Source organism: Paramormyrops kingsleyae, chromosome 10 (genome assembly GCF_048594095.1).
Source record: "Paramormyrops kingsleyae isolate MSU_618 chromosome 10, PKINGS_0.4, whole genome shotgun sequence".
Classification (NCBI taxonomy): domain Eukaryota; kingdom Metazoa; phylum Chordata; class Actinopteri; order Osteoglossiformes; family Mormyridae; genus Paramormyrops; species Paramormyrops kingsleyae.
The window spans coordinates 13,852,059-13,877,652 of record NC_132806.1 but is presented as its reverse complement, the minus strand read 5'-3'; the positions used below and the strand labels follow the sequence as shown (position 1 = coordinate 13,877,652).

At 52.2% G+C, this 25,594-nt stretch overlaps 1 protein-coding gene across 1 annotated transcript in view; it reads left to right on the top strand.

The window, feature by feature from the left end:
* The window catches only part of slit3 (slit homolog 3 (Drosophila)), a 108,795-nt gene extending 83,433 nt beyond the window's left edge, over positions 1–25,362 (top strand). Inside the window, exons 13-36 of the mRNA XM_023794981.2 lie at positions 994–1,137; positions 1,383–1,546; positions 2,840–2,990; positions 3,672–3,746; positions 3,846–3,989; positions 5,214–5,357; positions 6,581–6,744; positions 7,823–7,955; positions 8,771–8,839; positions 9,328–9,399; positions 9,494–9,565; positions 9,950–10,021; positions 10,376–10,539; positions 11,179–11,303; positions 12,535–12,632; positions 12,841–12,980; positions 14,039–14,132; positions 14,220–14,357; positions 15,062–15,302; positions 16,656–16,786; positions 22,003–22,157; positions 22,318–22,597; positions 23,210–23,415; positions 23,853–25,362. Of these exons, the coding sequence (XP_023650749.2) occupies positions 994–1,137; positions 1,383–1,546; positions 2,840–2,990; positions 3,672–3,746; positions 3,846–3,989; positions 5,214–5,357; positions 6,581–6,744; positions 7,823–7,955; positions 8,771–8,839; positions 9,328–9,399; positions 9,494–9,565; positions 9,950–10,021; positions 10,376–10,539; positions 11,179–11,303; positions 12,535–12,632; positions 12,841–12,980; positions 14,039–14,132; positions 14,220–14,357; positions 15,062–15,302; positions 16,656–16,786; positions 22,003–22,157; positions 22,318–22,597; positions 23,210–23,415; positions 23,853–24,094 (3,418 nt within the window). The 3' untranslated portion in view covers positions 24,095–25,362. The remainder of the gene's footprint in view (positions 1–993; positions 1,138–1,382; positions 1,547–2,839; positions 2,991–3,671; positions 3,747–3,845; positions 3,990–5,213; positions 5,358–6,580; positions 6,745–7,822; positions 7,956–8,770; positions 8,840–9,327; positions 9,400–9,493; positions 9,566–9,949; positions 10,022–10,375; positions 10,540–11,178; positions 11,304–12,534; positions 12,633–12,840; positions 12,981–14,038; positions 14,133–14,219; positions 14,358–15,061; positions 15,303–16,655; positions 16,787–22,002; positions 22,158–22,317; positions 22,598–23,209; positions 23,416–23,852) is intronic.
* Positions 25,363–25,594: the final 232 nt, after the last annotated feature.

The window sequence follows — 25,594 nt, the reverse complement described above, 5'->3', positions numbered from 1 at the left end:
GGCCGCCTTTGTGAGATCATTAGCATCTAAATGGACCGTGATTACAGAGTACGTCTCTCACACCTGGTTATGCGGATGTCGAAATGGAAACATCGCTCAAACGTGACGCCGGAGCCCAGAGGGCCGCCCGTGTCTCCAGCTCTTTATCCGTTTCACTAGACGGAGATGCTTGGGTCTCTGCTTGTTTGTGTGTTTACAGTTTGCGGTGTGCGTGGGGGACGGGATGGGGGGTGGAGCCGCTCTTGGGCCCCGGGCTGCTCACCAAGCAACTTGCTTTGGTTTATTTTTTACCCTCAGTACCCCCAGACAGGGGCCAGTTTGTTGTTTCTGGGGGCCCACTTGAAAGGCCACTTCAGGGGCCCCCACAAATGCATGGTTTATATGGTGGTAAACACCTCCATTGCCCCCAGACCTCATTAGCCTAATGATATGAGGACAAAGCACACGGGTGGAGTTGGACCAGCCCCGATGCAATCAGTAGTGCTGTCCTGGCCTGTGCTGTGTAGCTGTGTTACTCTAGGCTGCCCTGTGTTGTTTGACCTATGTTAGTCCAGTCTGGCCTTTGCTGAGCGGCCTGTGTTGTGCCAGCCTGCCCTGTGCTGTGTGGCCTGTTTATCCAGTCTGCCCTGTGCTGGCTGGCCTGTTTTACTCCAGCCTGTCCTGTGGTGTATGGCCTGTGTTACTCCAGCCTGCCCTGTGCTGTCTGGCCTGTTTCTCTTGTCTGCCCTGTGTTGTGTGACCTCTGTTAATCCAGCTTTCCCTGTATTGTGTGGCCTGTTTCTCCAGTCTGCCCTGTGCTGTGTGGCCTGTGTTACTCCAGCCTGCCCTGTGCTTTGTTCCTGTTTCTGTTGTGTTGCCTATGTTTCCAAGCTGTCCTGGGAGTGGTATTGGTGCATTGTGGCCTCCCTTTCCTGTGACTTCAGTCATACCAATGGTAGTGGTGTATAGTACTAATCATGATGCTTACACTCTTTCACCTTGACATGCCTGCAGGCTGCTCAATGCCAACAAGATCACCTGCCTGCGAGTGAACACCTTCCAGGACCTCCAGAACCTCAACCTCCTCTCACTGTACGACAACAAGCTGCAGACCATCAGCAAAGGCCTCTTTGCACCCCTGCGGTCCATCAAGACCCTGTGAGTGCCAGGTCTGCCCTCTGGGGGACGGGGTGGGGCCAGGGCTGGGGTGGATGGGGTTAGGGTGTGGGAGGGCGGAGCAGGGCAGGGTCAGGCAGGATCGTGGGTCATGGAGTCGCCGGATAGTGCATCCGGAACTGGGGTGAAGCTCCCGTGTCAGACGTCACATGCTGTGCTGCCATGGCGACAGTCACTCCCCGTGTCAGCCACGTTGAGGGTGACTCTCCTTCTCTGTGCTCCATCAGACATTTGGCCCAGAACCCCTTCATGTGTGACTGCCACCTGAAGTGGCTGGCCGACTTCCTGTTCGACAATCCCATCGAGACCAGCGGCGCCCGCTGCTCGCACCCGCGCCGCCTGGCCAACAAGCGCATCAGCCAGGTGAAGAGCAAGAAGTTCCGCTGCTCAGGTAATCAGCCACCGTGTGTCCTTGTCAGGATGGGAGGGGCTAACTAGGGCCCTGGGGCTGGGGGCCGTGAGCTTGGGTTTGGGATTTACAGCCCGTGCTCAGTGGGATTTCCTCTGGGTATCAGTGGGAATCTCTCAGGACTCTCTCTTACCAGGCCAATGTGATCTGCTTTGGACCATCTGCCTTGAAGTCTTTTTTTTTCGTTAATTCATTCTTTGGTTAGTCTGTTTGTTCAGGGTGCCTCTCTGTTTGACGTAGTGGGGTGTCTGTGTGGTTGGGGGTAGAGACTTTCTTCAATGACCCCACCTACAACCCGCCCCCCCAGCCCAGGCCACGCCCCCAGCTTCCTGGCTGCTCTGTCTTAGTTGCCCCTGTCGCCCTCGCCCTCCTCTTCTGCTGCAGCTGTCTCTTGTGCTTGATCTAACCATGTGCCGCCGCCTGCGCTCGCCTTCACATGGTTCCGTCAAGCACCAGGGACCGCTGGGCACCCGCACGCAGCATGGCATTGTGGGATAGCACTGCGGGACTCCCGCTTACCCCTGGCGCAGTGGAGCAAGGCAGCACAGAGAAAGGATGACAGCAAAAGGGGGAGCGCTGAGAGGGGCCGGCGAGGCTGAAGATGGCTCCCCCTTCACCGCTGTAGGGATTCTGGCTCCGTTTTTGCTGTGGCTCTCTGAGATGTGAAAGCATACCTGCCCCCCCCCCCCCCCAAAAAAAAAGCCAGCATTGTCACCAGGGTTATTCTCAACCATTGTGTGTGTGTTTCTGAGTTTCTGTGTGTGTCTGACTGTGTTTGCATGTGTCTGTGAGTGTATGTGTGTTTGTGACTCTCTTTTTCTGTCCGTGTCTCTGTGTGACTCTGTTCTGTCTGTGTCTCTTTGTAACTCTGATCTGTCTCTGTGTGACTCTGGTCTGTCTGTGTCTCTTTGTAACACTGATCTGTCTCTGTGTGACTCTGTTCTGTCTGTGTCTCTTTGTAACTCTGATCTGTCTCTGTGTGGTTCTGGTCTGTCTGTGTCTCTTTGTAACTCTGATCTGTCTCTGTGTGGTTCTGGTCTGTCTGTGTCTCTTTGTAACTCTGATCTGTCTCTGTGTGACTCTGGTCTGTCTCTGTGTGGTTCTGGTCTGTCCGTGTCTTTCTTTTCACTTCCCTCCTGCATGTTTTTTCGAATGCAGTTTCTCAGTTTGTCACACCGTACATCAGTGTGGTAACATGGACCTGTGCTCGCTGTGTGTGTGTGAGTGTGTGTTTGTGTGTGTGTCCCTCCTGCCTGATGGATGGCTTCTCCCCAGGCTCAGAGGACTACCGGAGTCGGCTAAGTGGGGACTGCTTCCAGGACCTGGTGTGCCCTGACCGCTGCCGCTGCGAGGGCACGGTGGTGGACTGCTCCAACCTCAAGCTCACGCATGTCCCTGCCCACCTGCCAGACCACACCACTGACCTGTGAGGGCACACGCCAGCACACACCTGCAACCACACTGCATCCTGTCATCATTTTGGATCCACAGCAGCCAGGCCAGACATTACCCTCTGTCTGTCTGGCTTCTGTAGGTCCAGCAGGCTGACAGCTGAAGGCCTGGCTCATGTATGCCCTGTCGGGGTCAGCATTTCCTCTGACAGTCCCCTGATAAGGTTAATTGTTAATATATAGAGGCCTTATTTGCAGCCCATGCCCTTAGATTGGCTGTTTGTGCATCATGGTGCTTAATACACCTCCACTGGCTCGATTTAAAGCCACTGACATCCACTGTCAGCATCTCCCAAGGCGCCGGTCGCCAAGGAAACCAGGCAGTGCCCTTCTGCGCTCAGCGGAGGACGGGCCAGTCCTGTCTGGCACACTCATCAATCACGCAAAGACCCCTGTGTATCTGTCCCCATTCTCCAGCTGTTCACACACCGTCAGGCCTGACTCCGCCCACTGCACACCACACGGCAGCTGTTAACCATTCAGCTGCCCCCACACAGCTACGCTGAGTGTTTAGAATGATGCCAATGGGATCCGTCAGTATCGCTTGGCTCCCCCTAGGGGAGAGAAACTGCGATGACTCTGCACTCTGTGCTCCTCTGTGCCATCATCCTTCGTCCTGACCCTTTGTCCTCTCTCCCTGACTCTAATCCCAACAGGCGCCTGAATGACAATGACATCGCCGTCCTGGAAGCCACGGTGACCTTCAAGAAGCTTCCAAACCTGCGCAAAATGTACAGCCACGTCCCGTCGTCATCTTTTAAAAGGAGCGAGCTGTCTTTGGTGGGGGGGGCAGCCTGACTGCAGCTCGGTCTCTCTTTTCTGCTGTGTAGCAACCTGAGCAACAACAAACTGCGTGACATCCGAGAGGGGGCCTTCGAGGGGGCAGGCAGCATCCAGGACCTTCTGCTGACGGGGAACCGGCTACAAAGTGTGCATGGGCGCATGTTCAAGGGCCTCACAGGCCTAAAGACACTGTGAGTGTGGAGGGTGGGGTTGGGGATTGGTTGGGGCAAGGAGGAAAGGGGCGGAGCTTGGACAGGAAGTGGGCGGGACCATGATGAGGAATGGACAGTATGTAAAGAAGGGGTGGTTTTTGGGTGGGGAGAGGCCTGGGTGTGGGTGGGACATGCACAATAAGGGAGTGAATAAGCAGGACAGGTGAGGACAGGGTGGAACATTAATGGGCTTTTTTAAAGGAGAGTTGTCAGTCATGTGCTTCCTGTTTATTGTGTGCATTTATGTATGTTTGGTGCATCTTACAGAGAGACACATGTGGAAACAAACGTGAGGCACAGCCGTGCAAAAGCACATGCAAACACGATAAACAGCTGCACGCAAATACGGGCAAACACTGACCTTAAACGCCCCCAGAACAGAATGCCCTCACTGGACAGCAAAGTCTGCAGTTTATTCAGGCTCATAGTATCCAAGGGCAACATCAGCCACACAGAAAGACTGCAGGTTCATGGGTAATGAATACTGCTCGTTAGATATAAAAACAAGAAAACAAGACGTTTATAGCCTCAGACGGCTGGGAAGGCCTTCAGAGAGCTGAAACGGCCCGTAATTAGCAAACCTGGGGAGGGGAACGTGTTGGAGTCAGCAAACAGAATCAAGCACTAGCCCCCACCCCCAGTCTCAGGAGAGATGGCCAGATTGAGTTTGTTCGTGTGGCAGCACCAGCAAGCTGAGCTCCCTGGTCTGGTTTATATTCTCCAGTTTGCACAGAGGGTTATAAGCTCTGATTGCTTTGGCTGGGGTCTCTCCAATCTGTCTGCCCCTTAATGCTCTCCACCTCACTCCCCCCCGCCCCCAATTTCTCCCACTTGTTGAGGATGCAGCTGATGAGGGCACACCTTACCACAGGGGGCGTCACTGTAACCCCATTGTAATATCGCCCCCCCGCCCCCCCCAAGCACATAACCCATAACCCTCATGATTGTAATTATTTATTTTCCATTATCCTAATCAATTCATTCTGATCCCTGTGACCAGTATAGGGCTTAAAATTAAGACTTGACTCAGAGCATCAGCTGGTGTCCGAACCTACAGCCCAGGTCCTTGATCACCTGCTGAGGACTAGAGAGATGCCCATTTCACTGTGTCCCAGTTCTGTCCTTGGGCTCGACCAGTCAGGAGGCTGCCTAGCGTGTGCAGTATCTCTTATTGGTCAACTGATGCCCCCTGTGTGTTTCCAGGATGCTGAGGAGTAACCTGATTAGCTGTGTGGATAACAGCACCTTCACTGGGCTGAGCTCTGTGCGTCTGCTCTCCCTGTATGACAACCGCATCACCAGTGTGGCCCCGGGGGCCTTCAGCACGCTGCACTCGCTCTCCACCATGTGAGTACAGCCCATCCGCAGCAGCACCCGGGGGGGGGGGGGGGGTGCGTTGAGGGGTGGAGGTCCAGAACAGAGTTAAAATCCCAGAAGCATGTTGCTCAGAGACCAAGACATCATCTGCCTCTTTTAGTCTCGCTCACTGTCTGCCTCATTTTCACTACCACTTAATTTCTCTTCTGTTCTCATTTGTTGTTCCATCCTCTCTTTCACTTGCAATTCTCCCTCCTCCTCACATCCCTCTCTTCTCCTTCCTTCTCCATTTGATCCCTCTCCTCTCCTCTCTGCCTTACTTCTTTTTCATCTTGTTCCTTCTTTTTCTCCTCCTGCTCTCTCCTGTTTCTAATTCCTCTCAATCCCCTCTTTCTCCTGTTTTTTTCCTTCTGTCCTTTTTCCCTCCTCTCTCTCCTGTCATTCCCTTCTCTCCTCTTTTCCCCCTCTTTCTCCTGTTATTCCCCCTCTCTTTCCTTTCTCCCTCCTCTCTTCTCCCATCATTTCCCCCCTCTCTTCTGCCGTTCCCCTCTCTCCTCCTTTTCTCCTCTCACTCCTGTCATTCCCCCTCTCCTTTTTTCCTCCTCTCTCTCCTGTTGTTCCCCTTCTCTCTCTCCTCTCATGGCATAACAGATCTCTAATTATTCCGCGGCAGGAGCAGCCAAATCCGCTCCAGCGGCGAGCTGCTAAAAATATCCTCCGCACCGTGAGCGTCGCCGCGTCCTGATACCCGGGCTGCTATGTTAGCCATGTGGCTAATTCTGGCGGGGCACCTTCACCTCCTCTTCCGGTGTTCAGCATGGGCACAGGCTGGGTGGGACCTGCCCCCATGATTATTTATCCAGGCTTCAGCTCTTGTGGGATGCTGTGTTTAGCACTGACAGTCTGGGTCAGGAGAATAACGGCCATGAACATCCAGATTAGAACCTCACCAGCATGGCCAGCTGTCCTGGTCAGGAGGGGCCCACACACTGATCCTTTCAGAAAGACGGTCCCTGTGGGAGGGAGGGAGGTGCTGAGGTCACTCCTGATGAGAAAAACTCCAGCAAAGTTGGTATCATTAGTGTTACGATTCCCGGCTAATTTGCTTAATGGAAAATAGAAATTCAGGTGAAGTTTAAGTCACATAGCTGCTGCAGGTGGCGGCAGACTGAGCCTCGGGGGCAGGATAACGGGTCACTTTGTGCTCCTGTTCACCCTCCCCCCCCCCCTCCCCCACACACACACACACGCAGCAACCTGCTGTCCAACCCCTACGTGTGTGACTGTCACCTGGCCTGGCTCGGAGCCTGGCTGAAGAAGACGCGGGTGGTGAGCGGAAACCCTCGCTGCCAGAAACCTGCCTTCCTGAAGGAGATTCCCATCCAGGACGTGGCGGGACCTGACTTCACCTGCGACGGTACGCCTACCACCCCCCATACACACACTGCTCCCTGGGCCCCAGCTGTGTTCACCCCCTGCCAAGACAGGGAGGGGAGATGGGTGGAGCAGGTTGGGTCTGACGTTTAAGGCCATGAGCCTTTAGCTGGTGTTCTGCGGTAGCGGTCTCTAATCTCGACCCAAATGGATTGGATCCACCAGGGTCTCAGACTTGTGCTGAGCAGTCCAGGGTCCATGGGCTCTTCCCTCATGCATATCCCACTCCGTCTGGGCTTTATGGCAAAGGCGGCCGTTTCCTTGGCGACTCCAGAGAAACCGGAATCCTTCAGCTACACATAAATTTTTACTCCGAAAAGGAAATGTGGTTTGGCCTCTGTCTGGACCGCCCTCCTCTGGCCAGGAAAGGAGGCGGTACGATGCGGCATGTGCCCCCTCGGGGCCCGAGGCGTCCCGAGACGGGTGTGTGGTGCTGAAGACGCCCCCCCCGGTGGCCGCGCCCTCAGCACTTACACTATTTATAGATATCTTGAGTTACACCAAAGATGTAGAAAACTGGCAAGGGAAAAAAAAATCACAACAGAAATCTAATTTGGTTTACAGGAAAACAGCTCATACCCCCCAAACACACACGCCCTGGTCCTGCTAGTCCAGACCCAGCCTGTTTTTGTTGGACCGGGCCTCTGACTTCCCATTAAGGCCTTAATGAGCTGTTTCTTTGTGATCTCTGGAGCTCTGGTAGATACCATCTCCATGGCTGTAGATTAAAGCAGGACGCAGCCAGACAGCACGTGTGCTGGGGGGGTGAGGGGGTGGGGATGTGCTCTCAAGCCAACAACAATATTTAGAACATGATTTTCAACATTTGTATCTTTATTATGATGATTGCTTCCCCCCACCTAATAGGCCTTGATAACTCTGGAAAATCTATCATCCAATTGCAGGGAGGCACTGCTGGGAACGCCAGTGTCCAGGTCCCTGTAGTCATGTGGGTGGTTTGTTAAAATGTTATTAATGCTCCTCGGAGGCCTGGTCTGTGAGGAAACTGTGGCTGATGCATCTTCCTGTCTCTGTCACTGCCACCGCACTGCCCCCTGCAGGTACGGAGGAGAGCAGCTGCCAGCCGGCCCCGCGGTGCCCAGAGTCGTGCGCATGTTCGGACACAGTGGTGCGCTGCGGCAACCGGGCGCTGCGCTCGCTGCCCAAGGGCATTCCCAAGGACGCGACGGAGCTGTGAGCAAGCCGGCTCTGTACACGCGCGCGCACACACACATGCACACGCGCACACACACATGCACACGCGCACACAGTCGAGAAAGCTATGGCAGCATCGTCCTGAAATCCCAGCAGCCCCTGGGGCCGCAGAAAGCTGCAAAAACAGGCATGAAATAATTATTGACTGTTAAAGTGAAGTTATAATTAACTCATAAAATATTTCTGACCACCCTCTACTGCTTTTATTAGGAATGGGGGAAGGCGTTGGGGGGAGGTGGGGGGATTTACGGCTGTATGGAGGCAGGAAGGACGGGGAAGGGGAGCTCACTGTTACCAGGACAGGCTGGTGACGCCACTTAAATGCTGGTTTCTTTGGGGAAATAGAGCCAATTTTGTATTTGACGGGAGCATTTGAGCCCTCTGCCGACCCTGTAGGAAAACAGAGTCTCACCTCGCCCCCCCCCCCCCGGCCCCTGTGCAATGACTGTCATCCACATCGCTGCTTCCTTAATATTTCATTTGTATTTCTGGCCTCCTCGGGGGAGGTTTGACTTTAAAGAGGCAAAATTATGTCTTGAATTGAATCCTTCTTTCTGTGTTTGTGCTGCAGTCATGTTCTATACACGTGGTACACGTTCCTCCTTAAGAACAAACTGCCATATGCTCAGTGTCAGTGGGCGGGGTTTATGGCTGTCCAGTGGGATTTGATCTGTTTTTTTTTTTTCATGGTGGCATTTATGCCAGCTGTGTGATAAAGCTACTGCAATGCAGCCCAGAGGATGATGGCAAACAGGAACTGAGTGCGTGTGTATGTGTGTGCACTGCCTTTTCAGATACCTGGAAGGGAATCTGTTGACCTCAGTGCCCAAGGAGCTGTCGAGCCTCAAGCATCTGACTCTCATGTAGGTACCAGACACACCGAACAAACAGAATCACCAGACAGTACAGGAAACTTGGGAAACAAGGCTGATCAGGAAGCGGTTTGTCTAGATCTTAAAGCCGTGAATCTGATCAGGAAGCAGTCATCTGGATCTGAAGGCTATGAATGTAATCAGGGAGCAGTTATCTGTATCCAAAAGCAGGGAATATATCAGAAGTGCGGTTATCCAGATTCTACGGCCATCATTCTGATTGGGGAGTTGTCATCAGTTTCCTTAGGCCATGAATCTGATGGCTGATTATCCGGATCCAAATACCACAAGAGTGATTGAGAGGCAGTTAACCGGGCCAGAATACCATGATCGGGAATTGATTTGCCAGATCCAAAGGCCGTATGTATCTAATGATGGGGAGCTGTTATCCCACTCTGACGGCCGTTAAGTGATCAGGACACACTCACGCTGCGGTCACCTGTCAGTGACGTGACTGAAAGCTTCCCATTCTCTCGCAGAGACCTGAGCAACAACAGCATCAGCTCGCTCGCTCCACTGACCTTCAGCAACATGACTCAGCTCTCCACGCTGTAAGTTGCCATGACGACATGGGCCTGCCACCTTGGGTGGGGCGTGAGTGTTTGCTGATGTGTAATGGCCGCCCTCCCCCCCCCCCTTTCCCAGCATCCTCAGCTACAACCAGATCCGCTGCATCCCGGTGCAGGCCTTCGATGGACTGCGCTCCTTACGCCTCCTGTAAGTGCCCCCACCCCACGGGACCTGTGATGAATGAGCCACTCTTCCTCACAGCTTCCCAGCTATCTATCTTCTGGGCCGCGGAACATTCTGGATCTGCTACAGATAAATAAAACGGGGGAGAAACACCCGTTGCGAAGGCCGGTGCTGGGAGGGTGTGCCACTGGGCCAGCCTCCAGACCGGCGCCTTCCCAGTATGCTCTGCAGCGGTGTGGGTCCCTGAGCGGGGGGGCCTTCCACGCTGGAGGTCTGCAGGCAGATGAAAGGCGAGGGAAGGTGCCTGGAGGGCACCCCCCCAGATGTAGATGCAGGCATGGGGCCGGGTGACAATGACAATGCTTGAGTTGGTGACCAATGGGTGTGTGCTTTCTCCCACCCCCTCAGAACCCTCCATGGGAACGACCTTTCGACCATCCCGGAGGGAGCCTTCAACCACTTGACGTCTTTATCCCACTTGTAAGTGTGAAGGGGGGGTGCGTGGGGGGTCTTTGCATTAATGCCGGCGCCGTCGGGCTCGGAGACAGCGGCCGCTCTGATGTGCCGAGGTTTAAGGAGTTTTACTGTATATCAAACCTGAAAGTCTCATTACCCGTAAAAAGCATTTATGACATGGGAATGTCGCCGCTTTCCCTTGTCCAGCTTGAGCACAGTGCCCCCACTGTTCCAAATTGCAGGGACAGTCACAATGACTCCTGTTGATCCTCCTGATAGGAGAATAGGGATTTTATGTGTGAGCCACGTAGCGGCATGGTGGGAGGTGTTGGGCTGTGTGTGTGTTCGCGTGTGACCGCGGTCCCTCCCGTCCTGCAGGGCCCTGGGCGCGAACCCGCTGTACTGTAACTGTGACCTGCGCTGGCTCTCCCAGTGGGTCAAGGCGGGCTTCAAGGAGCCAGGCATCGCCCGCTGCACCGGGCCCCCCGACATGGCCGACCGCCTTCTGCTCACCACCCCCCTCAACCGCTTCCAGTGCAAAGGTGTGTTGCCGGGGTGTGGGGGAGTGGGCTGGGGTGCATGGGGGCTCGCCAGGATGTGGGACAGTTGGCCAGGATGCAGGGAAGCCAGTGGGGATGCAGGAGAGTGGGCTATGATGTGGGAGGCTGAGATACGGGGGAGTGGGTGTGTCTGCGGGGATGTGGGGGAGCCAGGAAAGACCGGGATGCAGGAGGGCTGGTATGTAGGACACAAGGCAGTCGGCAGGGATGTGGGGGAATCGGTGGTATGTGGGAGGGCTGGCTGAGATGCAAGGAAGCCATCCGGGTTCTGAGGGAGCTATAGGGATGTAGCGGGATGTGGGGGAGTCGGTGGGATGTGGGGGAGCCGGGCAGGATGTGAGAGAGTCGGATGGGATTTTGGGGAGCCGGCTGAGATGCGGGTGAGTCAGTGGGATGTGGGGGACCCAGCCGGGATGTGTGGGAGTCAACGGGATGTGGGGATGTGGAGGACCTGGCCGGGATATGAGTGAATCAATGGGATGCACTGACATTATCTACTTTTCCTTCTCTCTAACTCTCTGTTTAACTGTCTCGTTCCTTCTCCCTCTCTCATTCTTTCATTCTCTCTTCCTCTCCCTACATCTTCGTCTCTCGCTCTCACCATCATCTACCCCCTCCCAGGCCCCGTGGATTTGAACCTGATGTCCAAGTGCTCCCCCTGCCTGGCCTTGCCCTGTCAGCACAATGGCACCTGTGTGGGCGACCCCTCAGGCTCATACCAGTGCACCTGCCCCTTCGGATACAAGGTGAGCCACGCCACTGGCCTCCCTGAGGACCATGGTGTCCGGAGAGCCCATCTCCTTTCTGATTGGGGAAACTCCATGCAGCTTTGGATTGGAATGAAGCTCCAACCCTAATAAATGGTCTTAGATGAAGGCAGTGGGCTGGTAGCAGTTGACAGGTCTACTTTCATACTTCCGATCATTCAGCTCTCCATAAGCAATGAGACAGGAAGCCAGCTGTTTTACGGGGGGATCATTTCCGTGACAACTCCCCGCCAAACTCGCCCCAAAGCAGGAAAAGTACGGAGCTGGCGTCATTGAACAGGAGCGGCAGTCCATTTAAACAGCACTCACTTGACCTCTGACCCCAGCCCATCATCTGGGTGTGGGGTTACTGTCAGCAGCTCCGCGGATATGAGCCAGGGCTTAACCTCTGGCCTGCTGGAGACACTGGAGCTGTGAGCACCCTTTTTAATTAGACTAAGCCCTCGTTTGGGGGGGTTGACTTTGAGAATGTAGTGAAAAAAAACCAACATAGAGAGTAATTTTTAAAAAACAGCAAAGATCCTTTGTACTTAAAAGTGCCAAAACTTTCCATTTGTTATTCTTTTTGATCCACTTTTCAGTTCTGTGGAATGGGGTTAGTGTCCTTAAAAAGTGTCAAAGTGAGAGTCAGTGTGTGTGTGTGTGTGAGTGAGCATGTATATTTTACATTGTGGGAACCAAATGTACCACCTTTTCAGTTCCCACAAGGAGAAACTGAATTCTATAAAAATCTATGCAGTCAAAAAACAAAAAATTTCCAAAAGTGTTACATTTTGTTTGGTTACTTTTGGTTGAGGGTAGCGCTGGGTTGGAGTTAAGGTTGTCGTTGCTGGGATTAGGGTTTTTTCTATAGAAATTAATGGAGAGTCCCCACAAACGTGTGTGTGTGTGTGTGTGTGCGTGTGTGCCCTTCATAGCCAGCAGTGACCCCAGACTTATTAAAATGTGTGAAAAGGGTTTGATCTGTAGAGGGTGCAGGGAGAACTCTGATCACAGGACATAAATGTAGCCAAAGTCATGCTAGACAACCAATCTCAAGTCACCTAGCAACAGGCCCTGAGTGTGACAGTAATACAGTTTGACAGCAGTGACTTGAAGGAAGCAGAGGTGTCGATACAGATAGTGGCGTGTGATGTGAAGAGACGCTGGTACAGATGGTTATTCTAAAGCCCCACCCACCCATTCTGCCCCACCACCCCCCACTTCACAGGGCCGTAACTGTGAGGTAGCCATCAATGCCTGCATCAGCTTCCCCTGCCTCAGTGGCGGGACCTGCCACGTGATGCCAGGCCAGGAGGACCAGTTCAGGTAGGACCATCGACAAACTCTTACATTTATGAGATGACCAGTTTTTCTGTGCCCTTACCTCCAATTACATTCATCCTCTTCCTCCCAGTTGCATCAGCCTGGGCTGGGTGTTGCTTCATTTCCCTGAGACCCAGCTGTCCCATAGGCAGTGAGAGTACCGCAGTTTCCCGTCACACCCTTCCCTCTCTCTCACTCTCCCTCCGTGCAGCTGCGTGTGCCCGCCTGGGTTCGAGGGCCAACGCTGTGAGATCAATCCCGACGACTGCGAGGACAATGACTGCGAGAACAACTCCACCTGCGTGGATGGCATCGACAACTACACCTGCGTCTGCCCCCCCAACTATGCAGGTAGGGCCCAAGTCGGGGGCCACACGGGGTTCAAGGACCAGTGCAGACAGCACCAGCCAGCTTGTGGTGCGGATTCAATGGACCACTGTGACCCTGAGGATGGGCGGGGCTCTGGCAGCCCATTTTGGCAGTAATTACAGGACTTGGTGTTGCTGGGGGGTATGGAGCTTGACACAAACGTTTACTGGGCACTTTTTATGTTTAAAGAACCGTCCCGAAACGGACTCTGGCTTTTGTCCCGCTGTCACAGCTGCCTCGTAGGGCCTCCTGTTGCTGCCGGATACATACCCTGTTATTAGTTACATTGAGACAGGGAGTCTGCCTGGGCACTGGGAGGAGCCCTAGTTGATGATGTCACATCTAGGGCTAGAGTCTGACCAGCAGGGGGTGGAGTCATAGGGGCAGGGTCTGAGCCAAGGGGGCGGGGCCCAGTGGCCACTGAGCAATGTAGGGTGTTAATTACTTGGTAATTCAAAGACAGAGAAGCCAGACGATACCTCTGCGTTTTGTGTGAAATGTGTCATAATTCCAGCTGGATCATCACTGAGTGACAGACTGGTTATGTTACGGTCAGCAGCTGTCAAGTTAGGGCCGGCTGTTCTCTTTGGGGTTCATGTCGCTTGTAGGCCCTTGCAGTCCGTTGCTAAGGAGCAACAGGATCAGGGTAACATGCACACCTTTCACCAGAAGGTAACCTAATTATAATGCAATGGTAACCATGGTGCTGGTAATGGACACGAAAGGTAAAGCAATGACGTGTGGGACTGTAACGTTTGTATAGTGTGCAGAGGGATGCATCACGCTCTTCTGAAGCTCCATGAGACAGATTTAAGGAAACATTCCTTATGTGGAGAAACTCAAAACTGAACTTAAGTGTGATGTACGACCTTTGCTGAGTCATATTAATCATGAATGAATCGGCGTGACATCTGGGACTTGAAAAGTATTTCTCCAATCCCCCACCCCTGCGCACTTTGTCAGGAGTCAGAGGAGAAGTCGGTTCGGTCTTTCTGAAACAATCAGCACCCCCACGTCTCACTGTGTGCGTGTCCCTGCAGGTGACCTGTGTGATGAGGTCATCGATCATTGTGCCCCCGGTTTTGACCCCTGTCAGCACGACGCCAAATGCAGCACCCTCGCCAAAGGCTACAGGTCAGTGCTCCCAGCCTCCCGCCGGGGTGTCCGCGGGGCTTTGCCGTGTCACCAGCCAGCAGCTGAGGCTCTGCACGTGTCCCCTAGGTGTGAGTGTCCCCCGGGCTACGTGGGTCAGAACTGCGAGCAGGACTACAACGACTGCCTGGAGAACAAGTGCCAGCACGGGGCGCAGTGTGTCGACGCCGTCAACGGCTACACCTGCATCTGTAAGGAGGACTTCAGGTGGGTACAGCCACCCCCCCATGGCCCTCCGCTCTGTGTTTAGGGCCCTGTAGGAAGAGACACAGATTTCTCAGTCCGAAAACAGTGAGGCCTCTGGCAGAGCAGTGTGCAGTGAGGCCCCTGGCAAAGCAGTGTGCAGTGAGGCCCCTGGCAAAGCAGTGTGCAGTGAGGCCCCTGGCAGAGCGCCAACGCACAGGAGAACCAGGGGCAGATCCCAACAGAAGCAGGGTTGTCCTTCTGTGACAGCCCCCCCCCCCCCACAACACACACACACACACACACACACATACATACACAAGGCGCCGGAGGCGGCCCAAGGAAGTCATGCAGGAAAAGAATGCAATTCTTTATTGGTAAGTGTGTGAGACAGGCGGCAGGATGGGGGGGCCCTGGGCGGAGGTGCTGAGTGAGGGCTGGGGGTGGAGCTGGGGGGGTGCTCACCTTGTGACCCTGGCAGAAATGCGATCACAGCGCCGTTCTCTGAGCTCTCACATGGCCACCCGCCCTCCACATGCACCAGTGCCATGTGCCATAACGGTTGAGGCCTCGAAATCTGCATCACAAAGGCATCAAAGCACAGTCTGGCTTTAGGAGCACGTTCCACAGTGACCCAAACAGTGAATTAGGGTTTCATAAGTTGCAGTGCTGGAAGGCAAAGGCTAACGCTAATGCTAACCCTGAGCGCTCATTCTGTTTGTCCCCAGCGGGCTGTTCTGTGAGGTCCCACCTCCCATGATCCTCCTGCAGACCAGCCCATGTGACCAATTAGACTGCCAGAATGGGGCGCCGTGCCTGCTGGTTGCTGAGGAGCCCCTGTGCCGCTGCCTGCCCGGATTCTTCGGCAGCAAGTGTCGCAAGATGGCCGCCGTGCACTTCCTGGGCAAGGACGCCTACGTGGAGCTGCCGGGTGCCAAGCCCCGCCCTACTGCTCAGATCTCGCTCCAGGTAGTGCCCCGCCCCCACACGAAGTGCAAACAGGAAGAGGGGAGACAGCAAGGGGGCAGGGCACATGGGCACAAGTCTGCAGTCACATGGCCTGACATTATTAGAATGTCACCTTTTGTCCCACTGGAACAAGCAGTCCATCCACAGGGACACTCGTTATGCTAATGAAGTGTGGCGCGAGTCATTATCACTACAGCCACTTAGAAATGACTCGAGATGATCTCTTTTGCACCGATATCTCATTAATTTAAGGCAGAGGGTGTTAAGAATAACTGGCAGCTGGCTTAGCCACAATCCAAAGCCACTGGTGGCCTGTCTGTCTCGGTTTAGGCGAGAACTGCGCCCCCACTGGCAGCGCTGGGGGATGCGAAGTCAACTGTGTGGTACCATCAGATTGGAAGCATGCTAATATAACACCCATATTCAAAAAAGGGGATAGAAGTAATCCAGCAAACTATAGGCCAATCAGTTTAACTAGCATTACTGGAAAAATAATGGAAGCTATAATTCAAGTGAAAATGGTAGATTACCTAGATGCAAATAACATTATAAAGGATAGCCAACATGGATTTAGGAGAGGTAGATCCTGCTTAACGAATCTGCTTGAATTCTTTGAGGAAGCTACAAGTGAAATTGATCACAAAAAGGCCTATGATGTGATTTATTTAGATTTCCAGAAAGCCTTTGATGTTGTCCCCCACAAACGGCTCTTGTTAAAGCTTAAAGCTGCAGGAATTTTAGGAACTGTGGCAGCTTGGATCAAAAACTGGCTAACTGATAGGAAGCAGCGAGTAGTTATTAGAGGCACTATGTCACAGTGGGCCTCCGTTTATAGTGGGGTACCGCAGGGTTCAATTTTAGGACCACTATTGTTCCTAATTTACATTAATGATATTGACACGAATACATACAGTAAACTGGTTAAATTTGCAGACGACACTAAGGTGGGCGGGGTAGCAGATACTAATCTAGCAGCAGAGAGGCTTCAACGGGATCTTGATGGGCCGAATGGCCTCCTCTCGTTTGTAAATTTCTTATGTTCTTATGTTCTTATGTTCTTATGTCACCTTCAAATTCTCCAGGGAAAGTCTCTGAGTCATTTCTTACTGCCACCGAGAGTGGCTTTAACCTGGTGGCTGTGGGGCAGACCCATCCAGGGCTGACACCTTGATAGAGCCCCTCTCATCGGCGGCCCCAGTCATTTAAAAGCCTTTATTTTCAGTGCCATGGCCCCACTGCATGTGACCAGCCTAGTGGAGAGCCACCGTCATTGCACGCTTTGTTGGTGCCCTGCGTGTGAGTCCAGGACCCGCAGACAGGCACACTCTGAACGCTGCCCCCACCCTCTCACAGGTCGTCACGGACACAGACAACGCGATCCTGCTGTACAAAGCGGACCAGGACCCTCTGGCTCTGGAGCTGTACCAGGGCCACGTGCGCCTCGTGTACTACATCTCTGGCTATCCGCCCACAACTGTGTACAGGTCAGTACACACACACTTTTCCTAGCGTGCTGTACTTATATCCCAAAATGCCTGATAGGTACAATATGGGCCTCCTATCCATCCTCCTATGTTGGAGTCACTGTTTATGTCAGAAGCTCACGTCTTGCCTGTCTTACGCTGGACATAAGGTGAACTGCTGATGTGTTTAAACTCTGCTGCTGGCTCTTCCCTTGTTTCTCTGTAATTCAGTCTGGCTTGGCTCATTTGACATCACGCCGCAGGCCTTTTGGCAGGGCGCGGTCCCATCGCGGCCGTGGGGTGGTGGTGGGGGGGGGACGGGGGGGCTGTCCTGCTGCGTTATGCTGATGAAGGTCATGGAGGAGTTAGCTGTTAGCGCTCAGTTAGAGGTTAGCATGGAGTTAGCAGTTAGCACTCAATCAGAGGTTAGCCTGGAGTTAGCACTTAGCGCTCAGTCAGAGGTTAGCCTGGAGTTAGTAGTTAGCGCTCAGTTAGAGGTCAGCCTGGAGTTAGCAGTTCGTGCAGAGTTTGTGTATAGTGCTGATTCTGGCAGAGGAAGAGCAGGCCTCTTGCTGCCTTTTGCAGCTCTACAATTGCATTTGATTTGAGACCCCGCTGTGTACCACCTATTAGCCTTCAAGGTAGAGCCCAGAGGCCTCCTCTGGGTGCTCCTTCAGGCTTGGAAAGAAGCAGGAAAAGCTGTAAGGAGCAGATCCTGCATCCCAGGAAGTGGGGAGGGGGGGGCTGTTTTCACTGCAACTGTAGCACAACCACCCAGCACCTGGAGGGGTTCTTCAGGAGGTACAGTGGCAGGGCAAAAGAACAAGGACAGACCGGTCTCTGTGAGGGAGGCCGGTGTCCTTACAGGTGCAGGCTGGGAAGGAGGGCAATCTGGGGCCAGTGGGTCATGGGGGTCTCATCAAAGACGCATGATTAAGGCGAGATGAACCCCCACCTGCACGGGCCTTGTGGGACCGTGGCCCTTCCCCAAAATGTCACTCGGAGTCCTTTATTAGTTTAAGGAACAACGTTGGCAGCAGGCCAGAGGAACAGGAGGCCGGCGGTCAGTACCCACACCCTCCCAAAACTGATCGTGAAACAACCTCCCCCCTTCCGAAACGTGGGTCAGCACCATGGGGTCTGAAATGCTGGCAGCTGAGCTAAATTATTAAGGGAGGCAGGGAGCCCATGTCAGACCGCACTGTCAGAGGCGCCGCCTTAAAGAGGAGCTCCACCTTAAATAGGGGCTCCGTCTTAGAGCCGGGCACAAAGACCTGGCAGCGTAAACAGCCGCCAGCTCGTGCGGATCAAAGTGACAATTTACAGGCCCACTGCCACCCCAGCCGGACGTGGCCAAAGTCTCAGCACACGCAAAAGGAGAATGGCTGCGGTGGTGGAGTTTAGCTCCGACCTCCAGGTCTCACGCTGCCTTGGGATCCCCATGCACTGTGATATCCAGGGATCCTCCCGTACCTCACTGCGCCCCCAGGCTCCAGGACGTCCCGCTAGCCCCAGACACCACAGAGAGGGCCACTCTCTTCTGAGCGCACTGGAGTTACGGATGCTTTTGGTCACGGCGCTGCCCGTCTCCAGCCACTCTGGCAGGGCCGCCTGGAAAGAGCGTGATGGTGTTCCACGATAGTGCCGGGTAATTGGGTTCAGAAATGTAAACATGTCCGCGGGGTTGCTGCTGCAGATAGGTCCAGCAGATAAAGGCGCCAGTAATTGTTCTGAAGTTTGTGTATGTGTCATTTACAGCGTGGTTTTCACTCCCCACTAAGGGGAAATTGCCTTCCGCCAGAGTGAGGGGACCTGAGGCCGCCAAGACCTTCAACGGCTTTGTGTTTATTTTTGTTGAATTCCATAATGGACCACTTTAAAGATCAAAGACACCACCCCTCCCCCACCCACCAAAAAATATATCTTGGCCTGTAGAAACTTCCCGCCTGTCAAAATATAGACAAAGCCCAGTATTGGCAGGATGTCCAGTTGTTGGGAAAGACACTGTCATGTTGGCCTGGACATCTGCTGCCCTCTAGTGGTGAGACGACGAGCTATGCAGCACATTGGTCCCTGTACCCCCACCCTGAACTCATGGGGAGTGTTAGCATCACAGAGTAAAGTCTGGCTCCACCTTCTTTTCCGCTTAGAGACACCATATCTCATTTTGAAGCACACTGCCCTCAACTTTCAGGATTTGATTTACACTAAAAAGCAGCTTTCAAACCCAGAGACACTATTTACCAGAGGTTGAAATTTTAGGTCCAGAAAGTACAAATCCAACCAAGATTTTGTTTCAACCAACCAGTTGAGTACTCTGTGACTCTGACTCATTATGCTCAACTGGTTGATTGAAAGTAAATCATGGTCTGGATTTTTAATTTCTGGACCTGAAATTGCCACCTCTGCTATTTACACATTGCAAGAAGAAGCCTGCCCAGACGGACCCTCGTCCTGGCTGCAGAACCCCGTCTCGGCATCGGGATAGAGTTGCAGACACTGTAATGCGAACCACGCTTTCATCTGCTCTGTGTCTTTGTTTAGCTTGAGCCTTTATAAACTGTGGGCAGGAGCTAGATTGTTTATCTACAAACAGAAAAGGGCCAACTTCCTCCCTGTGACCAAACGTGGAGCTTTTCTGTGTACGAACGTTTTCGGGGTTTTAGATTCACAGCAGTGGAAATCTCTATTTATACTCCCGGCTTGTTTGTGTCTTCTGTGTCAGTGATCTGAGCTCAGTTACACCCATAGTATGGCAGTGATGTTGTTACAGTGCCATCTGCTGGCCACGCTGGTTAAGTTCAGTTTCAGCAGTGGAGCTGAGAGCTCACACAGTGTGTGAGGATGCTGAGTGTGTGATTTGAGACTCGCCAGTTCAAATCCAGGGTCAGCAGAGTGATTTCACCATTGGGCCCGTGAGCAAGGCCCTTAACCCCCTATTGCTCTAACAGGAATATGTACATTGCTCTGGATAAAAGTGCCTGCGAAATAAATAAAATTGTAAATGGTTGCCAAATGTCCATGTATTTACCGTTTAATGGGTCCTGCACTGTGGGTCAAGGCAGAGTGATGTTACGGGGGGGGAGGGGCTTGAAGAGGGCAGATGGGCTTATTTTCTGTGGCTGTGTTAGACAGCTGGGGTCCCCTGTGTCTCACCACCTACTGGCAGCTGAGTGCCTTGCAGGACTGGGTGTGAAACTGTGTAAAGTGTTTTTCTCTACCAGTGTCACATCACTCACATCATGGTTCCAAATTCTGAGACCAGCTTTTTTTGGAAATGGAACTGAGGTAACACAGGAAACGCAGACTACAATGGGGAGGAGGGCAAATCAAAGGGGGTGTGAAATCCATACCCAGCTGGCTTGCCCATCTTCTGCTGGGGAGGCTTAGGGAAATGGGATAATTGGCCATGTGTGTAAAAGCAGCATGTGTCAGTTAGTGAGCATGTGACATTGTATGTGTGGTGTGTAAGTCCTGGGCTCTAGCCACGCCATAGTCAGGGCTGCTCTAATGCACAGGCTTACCCACCCTGAAGCCCAGAGGCCTCCCCTAAAAAGAGGCCTCAACTAGCCTTCCATCCATCTACCCATCAACCCCATAATGACACGAGGACATCATGCAAACTCCACACATGTAACACAGGTGGAGGCTCGAACCCAAGTTCCAGAGGTATGAGGCACCACTCTGCCACTGTACCACCCCATCAACTAACCTTGTTTAATAAAATTTTAATCCCCCCTCCCAGCAGTTGACAACTACATCATCATAGAAGACAGGGGGCCTCTGACAACTGAAGTAGCCCAGGAGCCCCTGACCATGTTAGCATGCCTCTGTCCACGGGACTTTAGCATGCCTCTGTCTGCAGGGCTTTAGCATGCCTCTGTCCGCGGGGCTTTAGCATGCCTCTGTCTGCAGGGCTTTAGCATGCCTCTGTTGTCTGCGAGGCTTTAGCATGCCTCTGTCTGCAGGGCTTTAGCATGCCTCTGTTGTCTGCGAGGCTTTAGCATGCCTCTGTCCACGGGGCTTTAGCATGCCTCTGTCTGCAGGGCTTTAGCATGCCTCTGTTGTCTGCGAGGCTTTAGCATGCCTCTGTCTGCAGGGCTTTAGCATGCCTCTGTCCGCAGGGCTTTAGCATGCCTCTGTCCGCGGGGCTTTAGCATGCCTCTGTCTGCAGGGCTTTAGCATGCCTCTGTTGTCTGCGAGGCTTTAGCATGCCTCTGTCTGCAGGGCTTTAGCATGCCTCTGTCTGCAGGGCTTTAGCATGCCTCTGTCCGCGGGGCTTTAGCATGCTTCTGTTGTCCACGGGACTTTAGCATGCCTCTGTTGACCTCGGGGATTTAGCATGCCTCTGTCCACGGGACTTTGTTTCAGGAGCCAGATCAACCTGATTGGTCTCATTGTTCTTTGTATTGAACGTAAAGCTGTCATGCAGGGAGCAGGGGCAGGGAGATGCTAGGGTTAGGGTACCTTCTGGGGTCCTAAGTGAAGTTTGAGATTCTGAGCCCTCTCCCCCTGTGCTCCCCAGATCACTTGAGGGGTATAATGTTGATATTGATGTTGTATAAGATGAATTTAGCATGAGTGGCTCCACAAAAAAAGGAACAAGACAGGAAGTCAAGAAGCTGCATTATCTGTATGTTTATATGATAAATAATCTCTCTTTCTTTTTGTCTATCTTTCCCTCTCTCCCCATCTATCTTTGTCATTCCTGCCTGTCTTTCCCTCTCTGTCTTTCCTTTGTTCTCTTTCACTCTCACTCTTCCCCTCTCTTTTTCTTCTCTTTCCCTGTTTCCCTTCTCTTTTCCCTTTTTCTGTCTTTTTTTCTGTCTTTTTCTCTCTTTCAATCTTTTTCTGCCTTTCCTGCTCTGCTCTCTTTCCCTCTCTTTTTCACTGTGTCTTGTCATCTCATTCCCACTCTGTTTCTGTCTTTTCCTCTGTCTTTTTGTCTCTCCCTCTGTCTTTCCCATTATTTCTCTGTTCCTGTGTTTTTGTGTCTCTCTCTTTTCCTTTTCCCTCCCTTTCCCTCTTTTCATGTCTTTTCATTTATCTTTTCCTCTCTTTTCCTCTGTCCTTTCATCCCTCTTTCCCCCCTTCCCACTATTTTTCCCCTCTGTGTGTCTCTCTTTTCCTCTGCCTTTTTGTCTCTCTGTCACTCCCTTTCCCGCTCTCTCTCTCTTTCCCTCTGTGTCTTTTCATGTCTTTTCCTCCTTCCCACTTTTTCCCGCTCTGTTGTTCAGTGACGAGACCGTAAACGACAGCCTCCTCCATACAGTCGAGCTTCTCATGCAGAACCACACCTTAGTTCTGGTGGTGGACAACGGCGCCCCCAAGAGCCTGGGAAAGCTGTCGCGACAGCCCTCAATCGACCACAACACGCACCTGTATGTCGGAGGTGAGATCTGAATGTGTATGTGCGCACACACACACTGCTCGTTTCTTCAACAGTAATCTTAATGTTTCGCACAGAGTGTGTTGCACCTTTACCGTTACCCTGTAAAATGCACCCCCCCCCAGCCCGTCACTGACTTGCTAAATTTGTGTGTCTCCCCCAGGTGCGCCACCTATGGTGGGGGCTCCAGCTCTGCGGCAAAGCGGCTCCCACGCCTTCAGAGGCTGCATCCTGGATGTGAGAGTGAATGGCGAGCTGCAGGACCTGGGCGCCGGCCGCCGGGGGAGGCAGGATGTGCAGTCAGGCTGCCACTTATGCAGCGTGTGCGGGCATGGGACCTGCCATCAGCGGGGAGACACCGGGGTGACCTGCGAGTGCCCGGCTGGCCATGGCGGACTCCTCTGCGACCACAATAATGAGCCCAGTCCCTGTCTGGCCAGCAGGTAGCACGCCGGTAATCAGGGACAGTTAATAGCAGCATCTGTAACACAACTAAAAATAATGTCAGGCTGTTATGCTAACTCTTAGATATTATTAGGCTGTGCTCGCTAACTGCGTACAGCAGCATACTTCCTCCTCCGTCTCTCATCCCACTGTCTCTTTTACTCACACTCTCACTCTACCTACTCTGTCTCTCTCTCTAGGCACTGTCTTTTTGTACTCTGACTCTCTCACTTTACCCATTGTCTGTCTCTCTACTCACTCTCTCTCTACTCACTGTCTTTATGTCTCTCTTGACCCATTTTCTGTCTCATCCTCTTCCCCATTCTCTCTACTCACTGTCTTTGTCTCTCTTTACACAATGTCTGTCTCTCTTTACCCATTGTCTGTCTCTCTACTCACTCTCTCTCTATGCAGTCTGTCTTTCTTGCCTCTCTTTACCCATTGTCTGATTTATCCTCTTCCCCATTGTCTCTCTACTCATTGTCTTTATCTCTCTTTACACAATGTCTCTCTCTTTACCCATTGTCTGTCTCTCAATCTACTCACTGCCTTTCTTTGCATACTATCCTTTTCTCTTTACTTACCTTCTTTCTCTGATCCCCCCGCTCCAGGTGTGTGCACGGCACCTGTGTGCCCAAAGGCTCCTCCTATAGCTGCAAATGCTCCGAGGGCTACTCCGGCCAATACTGCGACCGCAGGGAGGAGCCTGCAGCCTGTAGGGGGCGCCAGTGTGGGCATGGCGAGTGTCAGCTAACGGACGGTGGTGAACCAACATGCCGCTGTCAGTCGGGCTACACGGGCCCCACCTGCGAGACGGGTGAGTTTTTGCTGAGGATTCACAGCATCACTGTGTTGGCAGGCGTGCACGCTCACGCCCACGGTCGACCTGAACAAGCTGCCAGTTGCTGACAGATATTAAGGATGCATAACTCATTTCCTGGATGGCATCCCTGGAGGGCCTGGTTTTGTACCTTTGGGCAAGGTACTTAATTGCACCAGTAAACAAACTGAATCAATGACTACAAACCTTGAGCTGTTCAAATGAATGTGGCCAATGGGGATTCTCCCACAACTGAGCCTAGTTTATTATAACCAATTAACCAACAGTAAATGTTTCATATAGTTATGTCTAGGGGTTTAGGGCAAATGCAGTGCTTAATTTTAGGATTACAGGGTTCATAAGTGAAACTTTGGGCATCTGCAGGGATCACATATCCACCAGACATGACTCCCTCCACCCTACTCCCCCTTCAGAGCTGGCCTGTCAGGGTGAGATGTTCCGTGACGTGCTGAAGCGACACATGGGCCACAAGACCTGCACCTCCACCAGCAAGGTTCCCCGCGTGGAATGCTCCCGGGCCTGCCAGGGTGGGCTGTGCTGCGCCCCCGTCAAGATCCGCCGGCGGAAAGTGGTCTTCAAATGCAGCGACGGGTCCTCGTTCTCTGAGGAGCTGGAATCCCCTGTGGAATGCGGCTGCACAAAGTGCCTGTTGTAAACCCCCAGGGGGCACAGAAAGGACATGGCGTGAGGGCCAAAGAAATATATTGTAAAATAAAACAAATAGAACTTATTTTTATTAAGGGATTTTTAAGAGACTTGTTTTTTAAAAAAAAATATGTGGGGTATATGTGTCATGAGGCTTTATTACATACCGTAAATAAATAAACCAACAAAACAGATTAGCATTTCTGAAATTATATAAATTTATATGTGTGTGTGTGTATGTGTATAAATCTATATAAATGTGTAACCTAACCTGAGGATCGGACCTGCTCTGTACTGCATGTCTTTGTGAGTGTTGGAAAAGAAGCTTTGGGACACTGAGGTGCAAGTGAGGAGTTTCGTTCCGCTGAAAGAGGAGGGATCTGAGGGGGCAGGAAGTGCCCTCCCCCCCACAAGACTATCAAGACAGTCAAGCTCTCACCCTCAGTGTTGGAAGCAAAATAAGAAAAAAAAAATGAACTGGACCACATTTTAGCAAAGTTTATAATGGACCTCAGACTTACAGGGCCACTTATTGGTCTGGACTCTCTCCTCAGAAGCTGAGAAATGTGATTTTTTTTTTTATGGGGAGGTGCACGTCTCCGGAGCACATACCCAGACATCGTCTTCCTCCTGGTCTTCCTCCGAACCCCCGGTAAATGCCCCCCACTGTTCCCCTGTGAGCCCCTCAGCAGCTGCCCCACGCATCCTACGGGGGAGGGCAGAATGTGAACTTCAATCTCTGAATGACGGGTGAAGTGTTTGTGCCGTGGGGGTCCTGAGGACGGCAGCTGCCCCCCACCCCCCAATTGCTCACGTTTTTGATGGTTAGGATGTGGTACTGCTGTTTGACAGTTCAGTGTTGGTTCGTACCATTCTTGTCCCTCACTATGTTAACTATTAAACAAGCATATGAAGCCTGTTACTACTGTAATGTTTACCTTATACCTGTTCCTTATATATTTTCCACAGGAAGTGCGGTCAGTGTGCCCTACGCCCATGAGATGTTAGTTACTTAAGTAGTGTGAATGTTCTCAGAAGACCTCCTAATCACAGTACTGGGCCTCGGGCCCAACACGGCTCTGGACTCAAGAACAATCTACATAGTTAATGAGCTTCCTAATGGCTTGAAGATACTTTATATTAAAACTTTTAATGTCTATTATGGTGTGACTAATAAAAGTTCTGTCTTCCAGACATAGATATTTTCTGGTAAAATATGAAAACGAGTGTTGTGTACTTATACTAAATGTTGAATTAAATCCTATTGGAATTGAATAATTTGTCATCTTACTGTGTTGGTGCTGAAATGTGCTACATTAAATGTCAAGGGCACAGGGTATAAAATGATTGGGATTTTTATAATTTGTTTATGCATATTTGAGTTCCATGGAAGAGAAGAAAGCTGTGTTTGATAGGCTCATTCAGACTTCCTCCTGTTTTTGAACACACTGTGTGTCAGTAATGTGGCTGGAACCTATTGTTTTACATAATTACACAACTACTTCATACA